Source organism: Clinocottus analis, unplaced genomic scaffold, assembly GCF_023055335.1.
Source record: "Clinocottus analis isolate CAN_PGR_092001 unplaced genomic scaffold, fCliAna1.0.p SCAF_18, whole genome shotgun sequence".
Classification (NCBI taxonomy): Eukaryota; Metazoa; Chordata; class Actinopteri; order Perciformes; family Cottidae; genus Clinocottus; species Clinocottus analis.
Window position 1 is genome coordinate 6712501 of NW_027175909.1, and position 14069 is coordinate 6726569.

The following is a 14069-nucleotide window of genomic DNA, read 5'->3' on the forward strand; positions in this document are numbered from 1 at the left end:
GTAAATCTGTTTTTACATTCAACAAGCCCTACAGCAAGACATCCATTCATACCACTGAGATTAATGCTTATCTAATTGTAACTTATTTAAAAACCATTTTCATTTCGACTGGGTACCAATCAGTTTTTCTGAGTTCCACATACTGCGGAGCATGAGACGTCAGTGATTGTCTCCTGTGTTTTCCTTCACTTTCTTAGTTTAATTTCATCAGACACACCTTTCTGCGAGACAAATATTGTTTGGGTGCATATGCAAATTGAGAAACTCCCTGAAACAATTATGGGAAAATTAATCAGGTAATTTTACTATGAAAAAAAAATACAAACAATCACCATTTTCTCTGTGTGATACCAGGCCAGTTTAACACGACTGTGTTGTAAACTGGAGCAGTTATTTAAATACGCTACATGCCTTTTGCATTCATTAAATGTTATTTAAAGTTTGCAGTTATTGAAAAACCATAAAGAATACATTTTAAATAATGTTCGTCTACAATAAATTCTGTGTTCACTGCAAGGCTGTTGTTCAGTCACTTGCAGCATTCTAGGTAAGGTATTGTTGGAGTTGATATATTATTTTGCCAAAGTAATTAATCATCAAATTAAAACAATGAAGGAGGATAATACTGCTTATTTCGTAAATTATTGCTTTTGCCCTGAGGGCTAAAGGCACTTTGGAGAGATCAAAGGAGAAATCACATTAAGTTTTATCTGAGGCTATTCAAATGTATTTTGTTTATCACCCTAATTACTGCACATAATAATCTAGAATATCATCTCCCCCTTTAAAAGCGCTGCGTATAGCTGCCTTTTCATATGTGTATAATAAACCTGCAAGCTCACAAATACATTTCAAGAATATTACTGAAGAAATATGTTTTTCTTTAAAAGTTGTTTTAGTTGTATTTATTCTTTTTACGCTTATGTAATGTTCATATCAGTTCATACTAGTTGTCCTCTAGGCACAGTTTGTGTTTTGCTCTTATTTCTAACACTGCCCATGTTTCTCACAGAGCAAAGTAAATTAGCTCCATGTCCTGCAAATGCCAATAAGTCCTCTGATTACTATGAATGTATTCTTTCCTTAAAGAAAAAAAAACCCTAGTAAACACACAAGGGAAAGTACACAGAAGGAGTACAGTACATACACCCCGGGCCTAAAGCTTTGGGTCATTGTCACTAAAAATCTAATCCACACAGCGCCATGTGAGCCGTTCTGTCTAGAGAGCTAAGAAAAATGCCTGGTTCTCATCTCGTTCCCTAGACCCCACTGACATTGACAGCATGCTCCTTGTAATACACGGACTGTTGTTTAATGTGCCATAACTGGATGGAACATGCAGATGCTGCATTTCTGAAAAGATAAACAACAATTCCATCCTGAGGAGGAAAAAAAAAACCCATAGATGTTCATGAAATAAACTGGATTTTCAGAGGTGAGAATGGCCGTGCAATACCACTGGGACAGCGGCAGTGTAAATGGACCCAGTGGAAGCTGACAGTTTTTAATTCCCTGTGAACATTGCACATTAATGTTAGATTTGTGGTGCCGCGCCAGAATCACATGCCAAGAAATGTGGGTACATTACAACATACATATAGTGTAGCACGACGCAATAGCCCCTGAGTTCATCCTCGCATCATCTGACAGCATCCATGCATGCCCCCTTAAGCCGTCACACTTCCCTCAATTCACTGTGCCGAGCACAAAATGCTTGTTTTGCAGTCAACATGAGAAAAAACATCATTTATAACTGGTGTCAAAAAAGAAATAATCACGACTTTCTTTTCTCCAAAAAAAAAAAAAAGAAGAAAATGTGATTGTTGTCAAAAGGAATTGAGCACAACAATGCCTTGTTCAGTTCTTGTTGCATTCAAAGGCATAGCTGGAAGGGCTTGGGGAAGACCGCTCGCTGCTAGGGGCTGGTGGGCACAGACCAGCTAGAAAGTGAATTTTGCATACTGTACGGATCATCGCCCAGTTCAGCCCAGTCACATTGAATCTGCCATCAACAAATTGTGCTTCATGAAACCGTCAACCCTCATTTACGTCTGCCTGTTTTCTTCCCCACGCAGCTGTAAACAAGGCCCCAGCTTTGAGCTGTCTCCCTCGTCCCTGTGCGCGCCGCTTGCCACGGGAGCGGAGACGGCAAAGACCTCGTCTTCGCGGAGCGACTCGCAGCTACCATTTCTGGGCGAGCACCCCGCGCGCAAAGCACTGAGGGTCAAGGACATAAGTGTTCCTGGACATGACAGGAGTTTTAGGAGCTTTTCATAGAGAGCCCTGCACTTATTCTGTCTCTCCCTTAAAAAGGAAAAAACTATAACGTTTCCGTTTGTGTTTGTTCTGCCGCTAGAGTGGCACTGATCAGAATTTGAATGTAAATTAACGCGCAGGGGAATACGATCATCTCGGCTTAATATAAATATATGCGTGACTAAATGTCATAATGGGTAGTAATAAAATGATAAATGACATAATAAAGATGAGACTAAATGCTTTGCTAAATCAATATACATAAAAGGGCATTTTGTTTTGATGTTTATAAAGTATTTTTTTTAATCTTTCGCCATAATAGAAATGACCATATCAATAAAATGTCATAAAAATAATGAAAGCATCTACAAAGCATCTTTATTTAAATCACGACAGATAAGGTCAGCGTTTTGTTTCAAAGGCACACAAAGCCAATTCTACCCTTAAAACGTGAGACCCTCTTAATTTATGGAGCAGCCCTATATGTGCACGGTAATTGTGACCCACCAAACAGTTTCTTATTAAACAACAACCGCGTCAGTTGGTGTAGACAGAAAACATAATTAGTATTCAAGCTTAATTAATCTACGCTGGCCCCCTTTAAGTGAATTAGTCAATTATTTATGCATGTGTGCTCCTTTGATGCTAACAGATTATGTATGTTACTGGAAAAGAACCTTGAAAAATGACTTTGAAAACTTTCCACCATAAAATGTCACTACAAGCTTCTGCACTGACTTAAAATGTCAGTGTGGACCATGAATGCTGAATGATTATGAAAAAATAACGCAGAACTTAACTGTGAAACTACAAATTCGCATTATGGAAAGAAACCCCTGCCAGACGTGTCAGTGCCAGTCAAGGAAAACATTGCAATTCATTGTCCTAAATCCAGCGCAAAGGATGAAATATATCAGGCAAATATGTACTTTTTTGTGTGCCCTAATCCTTGGAATGGAAATCTAACACAGGTCGGATCAAGGTCTTTCCTGGGATCATGGGAACTCCTTGGGATTTTCAAGAGCCTTTTTGTTTTTACCCTTGAGAACCAGGCTCTGGCCTCTGCACCCCTCAATCCCCCATTGAGATCCCAGAGGCAGCGCAGAGGAATGCTGAATGTCAATGGTCAGACTGCACCAGCACCTTCAGTGAGAGAGATGGAGGTACAAGGGCTGACCTCTCAGCGCTAAGCTACGCTCGCTAAGAGGGACCAGAAGTGAAACTGTACTCACACTGCTGACATTGTCCATCTCCACAAGCTGCAAATGATCATCACCGGCTGACGCTGCTCGCTGAACAATGACACGGCCTGCGAAACAAAAGGTGTGAAAAGGCATAGAAGACAAATCTCATGTTTTATGGCTTCCAGTGGTCTGAACTGCACGAGACATGAAAACCAACTTTAAATGTGCCTTATATTTCATTTCGTTAGAGTTAGGATTTGCAAAAGAGCTCTTTTAATACGAGTTTACCGTGAGGCACAAAATCCCTCCTTCCATGCAGCGTTACACTATCTCTCCCCTGCTTGTGTGTTTAAATCTGTTATCTCTGCGATGCATCTTGGAGGATAAAGGACAATAAACACCATTTATTATCACAGATAACAAATTATTTACCCTGATTATTCAAATAGTTTATTCATTTACATCTGATACAATATCATTTGGTATTTTTATCGTCTTTTTCCTATGGTAATTCACATGGCTCGCACAAGTTTCTGCTGAAATAGCAAAACAAACCCCAGGCAAAATGTGAAAGATTATCCCATACCATGCGAGCTACGATGAAATGCTATACTTTTTCACACTGAACACTGCTCCACTGGGTGTGATTGAAAAACATGTAAAGCTATTGAATCTGTGGTTTGTATATGTGAGGGGAAAATGAGTGTTGTAACAAGTGGGCCAGTGTTTTTGTAATTGTTTCAAATTACACTCGCCGTAATAACTCAGTGAAAGCAGAGCCAGTGTGCGGTCCGTACACATTAAGTAGGCAAAGACCACAGGATATCCATGCACCTTATCGCGGCCCACGGAGAAACTTGATTGTGTAAACAACTGTGGAGACTAAAACGCCTTAGCTATATTTCCAGCTGTGTCTATTTGTGTCCAATGGCGCTTATCACGAGCTACACAAAAGAAGGACAATACTTTTAGATAAAGAGGTACTTTGTAGCATTTCCTTTAGATGTGTATTTTATTGAATTAAAGACAGCCTTAAATTCCTGTTTTTAATTTACTAATAGGGATTTGTGTGTGTGTGTGTGTGTGTGTGTGTGTGTGTGTGTGTGTGTGTGTGTGTGTGTGTGTGTGTGTGTGTGTGTCTTTTAAACAGGCTGTAAAATGTTGTGGGAAAAATAAGTACATTAGTAGTTAAAATGGCCTGCCTCCTGCCAAATACTGGCTCCCTAACCAATGAGATTGCCAACATGATTGTTAACCACATAAATGTCTGACTCACTTTTCAGCTTGAGGTTCAGGCTTTCTGCTCAAAAGTCGTATGCACAATTTTTTCCAGGATGTGAAACAAACCCCCAAAGTCCTACACAGTGTGATGGACTTGCTGGACTTCAGTTCGTACCAATCCAAAGAGAGTCATGTTGGAGTTCACCGCTCAATTCTCTCACACACTTACTAAGCAATACACCCATGCAAGTGTGCACTGCCAACACCAGCCAGCATGGAGCAAAATACAGGCTTTCCTTGGAAATGTATTTGTTTCTGACCCGTATACGCCACAGATGTTTGCTCGTTTGATCTCAGCAACATGCGAGGAATAAGCATCTGCGGTTAGAGTTTAACCAACAAAACTGCTGTCAATTGGTTGCTGTTATCTCAGCAATACGCCTGTACATGACTTTTTCTCAAACTCCTTTCTGCGTAAAGCAGCGTTTTCAGGGTTTTCAAAATAGTGATGAAATTTACAGAATACCTCCTTTCATCAATTGCTGCTTGCCCTTCTGTGAGACCCCCCCGTCCTCCGTCCCTCCACCAAATCCCTTTTTTGAAACGAATATAATGAATGATGTCCCTACAAAGTCTACACATAATGACACAATAGGAACCAAACAACTGATCTACTACCCAAAATCACACAACATTACTCGGTCCTCCAAAATAACATGCCACTACATTTGACCTGCGACTATTTTTTTTTCCACTTCGCTCTCCTGCACTGAGAATGACCATCTCCTCTGTCATCTCGTCAGCTAAGCTCAATCGACCCTTAATCCAGAATGACAGTGGGGTCTGTGTTGCACTCGACCGGGCACTTCCCCTTTTCTATGGCATAGTGCGACTTGAAATCTTTGCTTGACATCCTTCTTCTTCTCCACCAACATGGATAAGGGATGTAATTCAATAGTCACAGAGGGACAAGGCACCGCGCTCTAAAGACTCTATTTGCTTGTGAACAGAGGCCTTTTCTTAACGTTTGACAACAGTCTCCCTCGAGACATAGAGTTCACACAGCTGACAATAAGGGTATAAAAAGGGCAGACTCTTTCTTCTTCGCTGGGCAGCGGAGACGTTTTGCATGCATATTCGCACTAAATGTACTCTTTGCACTTTAAAGAGCACTAACAAATGCTTTTATCAGCAGTGCACTGTGAAGTGGACAAGCGTGGAGTATTTATGAGTGAATTCATGCGAGTCTTTTACATTTTATCTCTGGGAATTAAGGGTACATTACACAGGTAACGCCTTTCGTCATCCTACTGGGTTAGAAGCCTAATGTATTGCACACGACTAGCACATAATATTAGTAACTGTTTACATGCATGTTTGTTTTTTAAAGAATCAAACGGTTTTTTTACCTTCTGAGGCCCGAACTCTCCCGCTTCATGGTCAGCTGAACCTCTGTCGTCAAGGTGATGATGACGCAGTGTGTGTGTGTGTGCCCACACACACACACACACACACACACACACACACACACACACACACACACGAACCTGAGTCTCAGGTATCCGCCTCGTGTTCACTTTCACTCACTGAAACAAAAAGATATATCTAGATATGCCGTACTTTATAAATAGAGATATCTGACTACTGTCTAATGCATCCCATTACCAAAAGTATAACCATTGCGTTGTGCCAAGATAAAGTTTCTTCTGTGTCAATCTCATCTCCCAGATGGCATCACTGCTTTTGTGTTTTAAATGCAGCTTCATTATTAATGGGGAGTGTGGCACATAGCTGTCCTTCACAAGGGATGCTCACTTATTGTTTCACCAGAGACGCATATATAACTGGTAAAACAGGCTGCTTTATCACCTTTCTGTGCTTACTGCAATGAACTGACACAAACTGGAGGTAAAGTGCTCACACTGCTTTGTAAACATCCATTATGCAGGATATGACAATTCACACAAAAGTTCCCCCCATGCATTATTTAGAGTGAACGGCACACAAACGAATATTCCCAGCCAAAGACAACCCAGCAAGCTTTGCAGCTGCTGTGAAGAATGGGTTCAGAACGCCCGGCGGATCGGCCCGCTCATGTTTGGCACAAGGCATATTAACACTAATGTCCCCCTTAGACCAGATCACGAACTACACCTAATTCATCCTTCTAAGCAAACAAGCCAGACTGGGCTTTATTTATGACTGCGAAGCCAGCAGGCCATTAGTGGCCTTTTCAATGGAGGAAGAGAGATTGCTTGTAATGGAAATGAATAGTCCTCATTTTGAAAAATGAAGTTATTGTTGTGTTTTATGTCAAATTTATGATTGGTGCTGTGATCTCTGCTCTGTTTGACCCATGTTACAGTCTCTCCTTCATCCCGCTATGCTGAAAACAATCAGAAGTCAACAAGGCACAATATTATATTATTAGTGTACATTTAATCAATACGCGTGGAAAGTGGATCTCTACCGCACCAATGTTACAAACCACTGGGGTCTTCTTTCTTGCTCATTAAACTGCTAAAATGTGATCTAAATAAGATGCCCACCGATTCGGACCTCCCATTACCTGGCTAAGCTGTCGTTGATCGTTTATGCGATTAAATATAGACCTAAATCTCCATTTTATCCAATTAATTCTCAGTGCAGGCATGAGAGTGGATAATGATGTTATCTTACCTAATTAACCTGTATAGGGATTCAACTCCAGGACAGGGGATTGTTCATCCTTCATCCAAGTGTTCATTATTATCATTACAATCATCATCATCATAAAGGGGCTAACTTATGATGTTGGCCATTCTATCACCATTAATCTAGATTGAGTCCTTTTTTCCCTTTTTTTTTTTTAGATAGGGGGATCCTTTGGGGTCACTTTTAATTATCACTAAAAGGATGAGAATTCTAGCAAAGCCGAGTAAGATCAGTTGTGGTCACAGCAATCACTGACATCCCGTGAGAGCACGTTGCACGAATGTGACTTGACTACTTATGACAGAGGGGACATTTCTGATTTTGCTGCGTTCAGGGCCCCGAGTCCTGAACGCTGCCAAACTCTCATCGCAGTTTTCTGTCAGCTCTCCCATTCAATGTCGGCTTCAACCTATTAACACAGCAGACTTGGAGCAGATCAATAGCCCTCATTGGGCCATGTGTCATTAGTTAATCGGATATTGATGAGGCTATTGACACACTCCTAATTAATCTCAGAGTGCCGGCTTTCATACGTTTCTTTAATTATGCACTTCATCTTAGTCGCTGTACATCAGCAGGCTATCGCTTCCTGTTTGACAGTGAGTAGTTTGCTGTCAAGTCTCACTCTTGTATTATGAGTTTATTTCCTCTTTTCAAACTGTCCCTGACTGGAAGCAGCCGTACAGTAACCAGGCAGGTTAGGCTTGTTTTGTTTTAACTTTAACACATGCAGCATGCTTTGCCTTACAGTTATGAAAAGCAAGGTTAGAGTCATATTCATGACAGTTTGTCAATTGTCAGTGTTATTTTTGGGTAAATCACAAAATGCAAATATACAAACCGACAGATGCTGGAATACATATTTATTAGGGCTCAATTTAAGGAGTTCTTGAATTAACACTAATAGGATTGGGTCAACTAATCGATTAGATGATTTAATTGACCAGATCTGTAGGAGGAAATGTCTCCCCAAAGAAGCAGAAAAGGATCCCTCTAAATCTTGTGTTTACCAGAGATGTGCTCATCGGTTTCTTGGAAAGTCATTCAGCATAAATAAAAAAAAACACTAATTGACAAATTCACAAATCTACAGTTTTTTCTCAAAGCATATGTCTCCTATCCCACATATCCCCATGATGTGCACATGTGCTTCTGAAGTATCCTGCATGTAACCCTGTGTCTTTGTCCATGCGATTGAATGTGAGCTAATATCTGTCTGCTTTGTGTGTACCTTCATGTGTGTGTGCGTGTGTGTGTTGTTGTGTGTTGACGCGTACATGCTGATCAATAGAGCTGCGCATTAGCGTGCTGGTGTACAGATGAGAGAGCACCTGAAGGTGACCCTGACTACTGGCATCACCACAGGGCTCCAATAAGCTCCTCAGCCGCTGCTCTGCAAACCGCAAATCTCCAACTTTTAGCCCGCTGCTGTTGGTTTGATTATTGTTTATAGATACAGCCGAGAATTAAAGTATGGCCCGCAGGCAGCATAATTATTTACAGCTGAAAACTCATATCATTACCAGCATGCTCCTAATTGCCAGAAGTAATATCAATGTTAGTTGATTAAGTGTATTTTTTTTTTCATCTTCACTCTCCATAATGTGCAGAGATTGTTTTCCCTCAGCATATGGGGTGACGGTTTATCTCAATACAGCTGTTCATCTGGTTTGACTTCTATTTTTTTGTTCTTTTTTTTTCACCGTTCATTCCAAAATACAATATTGCGGCATCTTCAGAGGGTAGCGATCGATTGCTCCACTTTTTGTAGTTTGTTCACAAGGTCAGAGAAGACACAGGAGATTCATCTCTCGTTGCTCAAAAATAATTTATCTCTGTAAAGATTTTCCTTAAATAGATACAGATGTGACTAACGGGGGCAGACTTCTGACTCAAGGTGATGTCAGAACCAAAGAGAAAGGCCAGTGGGGCTGTAAACCTACCTTTAATTCACAATCCAATGATTAATTAAAACAAATGTTTATTTGGCCTGGACCTCCCTCCCTCTGCTATGAACACGTCAAAATATTTCATCTTGTATTTAAGGTGGCAAGAAAGATGAGGCTATTAATAACACCGCCTGTGAAGGGGAAAATACATAAACCTTGAAGGCTACTTTATTATTCACATGTAGATTACTCAAACATGAATGTGGTGGTGCAGCGCGAGAAACACATTGAGCATAGAGTTCACCCAGTGAGTATATGTTAAAATTAAATTTGACATTTGACAAAGGTCAAATCATTATATATGGATATTTGCATATTTAGATACAAATAAACACCCCCACGTAACAACAGCATTCTTTTCAACATTAATTGCGCAATTGACACATCAGTAAAACTATTGCTATGAACTATTACACCTGCATTAGTGAAGTTCTGTCAGAAAAAAACTACAACTTCTACTTGTCATGCATTGTTTCTGGATTCTGGTCTTCCAATCAGGAGGCAGTGTCATTTAGTCTGACTTTTTGGTTAAAGTTATTTCGATCGCACTTGCTTTGCTTTCTCTTGGACCACAGAGTTCGTGCAGCCTCGGATGAGTGGGAGTGAGTGACATTTACCAAGAGAAAAAAAAGAAAAGGCTTCTGTGTGAAGCCTCAACTTTGCTTCAATCAAACTTGGGAGCAAGTGCTGTGGAAGTCAGCGCGCCTTGCATGATACAGCATAAGAAATACGTAGAGGAAAAGTCATAGAAGCCATTATTTCTACATTTCCTTTCAGTGCATCATATCTTGTCAGGAACAAAATGATGCGCCCCAAAAGATTGTGTCTATTAGGCCTTTAACAATCGCAGGAATCCATCTCTTGCTTCTAGAGTTAATATTGTGCACGGGAGTGGAATAATTGTTAAAAGGGCAATGCAAATAGTGATTAAAAGTGGGCCTTGGGTCATCATTAGGGCATGATCTCAGAGAAATTGAGAGCAAGGGGGAAGTGTTTGAGAAACATCCTGCTGACCAACAAGGGGCATCTTGCATGCAAGTGACTGCTCTATGACAAGATTTATTATGCGCCTTGTGACAGGCAGAGAATTTGCCCCTTTGATGAGTAAACTGACTGCGAGTTCACCCATAAATCGCTTGAGGAAATTAGACAATTGTCGGAATGAAACTTTGCACTATAAATACATATTCTTTCTTTCTTTGTCATTCATTCGCAGGCGCGGTGATGTCATCGCACAGTGAAGGTCTTGTGATCCATTTTAAAGATCAAGAGGCCACAGGCGGTGGTGTGACAGTGTCTCAAAGGGTCGGTATGTATAGGACGAGATATTAAATACAGTCTGGGGCATTAAACTACATGAGCGGCCGGATGAGTTTGATCTATTACAGTGTGACTCATGATACATGAAAAGAAATATGTAAAACTGGGAGATGTTGATGGGCATTCTGATGCTTCGTTGAGCTCAACAATTGATTTATTTATTCTGGTAATGCTTACGATACTCAGTATATGTATCAACAGTTTTATATTTGGACTGATAAGACTAGTGTCCAGTGGCTGTGAGAGAATGTCCTACTTAAAAAAAAATCAAGAAGACTATATGACATTTGCATCTGCTTTTTCTCTCCTTGAAATAAAAGTTTTTCCAGCCAACTTAATTTGATTAGTCTGCAGCTCTGGTCGTCTTCTTTGACTTGACAAAGAAGCCTATGTTTCATGCCTGACATTGGCTGAAAAACAGGGTGATTATTGGCGCCCCTAACTACTTAACAGTTTAAATTCCCTAGAGGTGGTGTAATGACATGTTAAGTTTGTTTCTGTAATAGTGGCAGTATTTGCAGTTGTGGTTACTGAAAGCCGGCAGTCTTTAGAGTGTATTTATTTATTTTTTGTCATTCTCTGACCAGTGACCAGTTAAACTTGATGATGGATGGCGAACAACTTGATCTGCTAACTAAACTTTGCCATACATCGCCACCGAGTTGAGCAGGAAGAGAAGCAGGTGGTTACTTTACTTAACATGGAAAACATACTTGATATCATGGCCACCAGTTTTGGCGTTGGATTTAAAAAAAAAAAAAAAGAATCCTACCCAAATAGTGTTTGATAACCAATTACGTCTTGCCACAGGAGTCGAAAATTTTTTTTGAAGTGTTATGCATTACTACTGTTCAATGTAATTCACTCTTAAATTCCCTCACAGACCCGCCTGTCAATCAAGCTGCTTCTGTTGTAATGTTTTGTCAGAATCTAGCTTTTAATACACAGGTGCAATGCTCATGTTAAACGTGCGCTGAATAGTTGGCCTGTGTGTTGCTGCTTGCAGCTTTCTTGAGAACCACTGATATAAAATAGTTGCACACTGGCACACAACGACACAAACAGTAACGTCACAGTGACACACGCACACATCACGTCATTGGTGAGGAAGGGCTTCTGTGCGAGGGAAGAAGACATGAAGCTTGCAATTTGTTACAAATGCAGGGCCAAAATAAGCTGAGGAGGAAAAAACATTAAGAAAATCTAACTTAAGACAGTTAATATATTGTAATTCATTCCCGAGCATGCTGCTCAGAGTAAGACCGCAGTGACCTGCTCGTCTGCCAACAGCACGAGGTCTCTCCCGAGCACAGTCCAGCTGACAACAGAGAAAACTAATATTAACTGCGGTTGCATTGACTTCATTACGATGTGCTCGGCTCATCTAGACAGCCACAATTATTATGAAGCAAAGGTGATTATGAGGCTATCAGGAAGTATTCACATGTAACGTAAGCTTGTAAATTTACTTTTTGGCAAGAAACTTAAGTGAATACAATTGTTTGAAGACATTTTTATCACAGCAATGCAGCAAAATAAATATTATGGAGGAAATTATGATCTGCAATGTGTAATATAAAATGTATAAAGCCAATATTTTTTCATAGCAAGTAGCGAAAGGGAAATACAATATTGTATTTCCTAATCATTTGAATTGTGTGTTATGCAAATAGCAACTTTAGTGGATTATGATAAAGTAAATGGATAACATTTAGAATTTGTATTGGTTTACACTTACTTCCAAATGGTTGAAATAATTTAAAAATAGTTTTAAAAAAGAATAAAAAAAAGAGTATGTTTGGACCCATGCTGTTCTTCTAAAAAAAAAATGCCCCATGCAACTATAGACTTGTCATGTTGTTTAGATGTGAATTTATCTAATTCAGTCATTTTTATAACTCTGAAAAATATGCAACTCAACTTTATAGTTCTACTTCAACGGAAAACACTGCGCAAAATACATTTTACCTGCCAGAAAAAAATATTACTGGTTACGTTGCAAAATCAAAGTTTACTCACAAAACACAGCACTTAAAAAATGGGGACTCACCCCTACGTCAAGTTCTTCTTTGATCTCTCAAGTTCAACCAGTCCAAATAGGGCCTCTGGTGTCATGCTGCAAAAAAAAGAGTCAACACAGGTTCATTTGTCATGTTTATAACACTATTCCACAATAAATATGAACATAAACCATAAGTGTGACTCGAAATGACTCGAGAATGACTTGGGAGGGCACCTTGAGTTTTGAAACTCTGCCATTTCATATTGGTAGCATGAAGCTACACACATTACCATACAGTTTTGCACTCCCTAAAACCTGCTGAATCCACCACTAACGGTGAGAAACTAACATTCGCCAAGATAAGCACAACATTGCCATGTTTGTCCTGCAAAAACGAAAAAAAACTGTCCTTACTTATGGCTGAAATTAGATTTTTCAGGCCTTGTCTGGACGGCTTGGCTTCTGCAGTGTGCGGTCAGAGAAAGGCGAGGACCGTTCAGGGACCAAGCAGAGAGTGGGAACTTTCGCTATTGGCCGAGTTAGACACGATCACTCGAAAATACTTCTCCTACTCTGCATGCCTGAAAATGACGTGATCACGGCCTAATGGAAGGGTAACTTGGTCGTGTGCTTTTTTTTTTTTTTAGGGCAATTTGTTTTTAAACGCCTCAGAAACCAAAAGTCTTACAAATCTCAATTTGAGTATAGCCCAAATAAATTGCTTATATAAAGTCAATGGAGTAGCCCATGAATATGAGGAATTAGTTTGCAGTTAATTCCAAGTCCTAGTCGGCATTGTGGAAATTGGTTTATGATGTTCTGCTAGTTATACTTGCTGTCTTCTTGCCCATTCATTTCCTGTCACTCTACACTCTCATTTTCTGACTGCAAAACATTTGATACTGCCAAAGGCAAAACATATGCCTTGACATCATTTATTGTGAAGCAGCAACGTAGAGCAAGTTTTTTTTCCCTGGCACTTTTTGATAAAACTGTTATTCATTGCAGCAGCATCAGTGTAATCAGTAACAACTACTGTATATCCAACAATAATTTAGAGTTTCAGCTTATGTACAACAGCGGGGAAAAAAGCTTTCCATATGTTTAGCTTACTTTCAAAATGTTTAAAACTAAGAATTAAAAAAAAATATGAAACACTAAAAAGAAGTTTTATCTGCTTGTTTACTCAAAAATGCTTGTTTAGTAATGAGTCACGAGGATGTAAGCCTGTTGGATTCCTGCTACAACCGCCTGAAATGAGATCAACCCTGATCTCCCAGCTCACTAGCTAACCCACACATCTGTCTTAATATCTAGGAGAATGTTTGAAATGTAAATGCCTTCAATGACCAACTCCACTCAGCCTGCCTTCAATGGACATGCACCGTTGACCCTGAGGGCAGTAGCAAGCTCATTGGACTATTCATAGACTGTGTCCTCTGC

At 39.9% G+C, this 14069-nt stretch overlaps 1 protein-coding gene across 11 annotated transcripts in view; it reads right to left on the reverse strand.

The window, feature by feature from the left end:
- ofcc1 (orofacial cleft 1 candidate 1) overlaps positions 1–13111 on the reverse strand; it is an 86536-nt gene extending 73425 nt beyond the window's left edge. For 9 of the 11 annotated variants that reach the window (XM_068582414.1, XM_068582407.1, XM_068582406.1 and 6 more), the window contains exons 1-3: positions 13041–13111; positions 12675–12740; positions 3489–3565 (exon numbers count right to left, since the gene is read on the reverse strand). In XM_068582414.1, the coding sequence (XP_068438515.1) occupies positions 3489–3506 (18 nt within the window). In that variant the 5' untranslated portion in view covers positions 3507–3565; positions 12675–12740; positions 13041–13111. Of the gene's footprint in view, positions 1–3488; positions 3566–3728; positions 3771–6070; positions 6084–12674; positions 12741–13040 lie in introns of those variants that run through there. The other 2 variants (XM_068582404.1, XM_068582405.1) reach the window with 2 other exon arrangements.
- Positions 13112–14069: the final 958 nt, after the last annotated feature.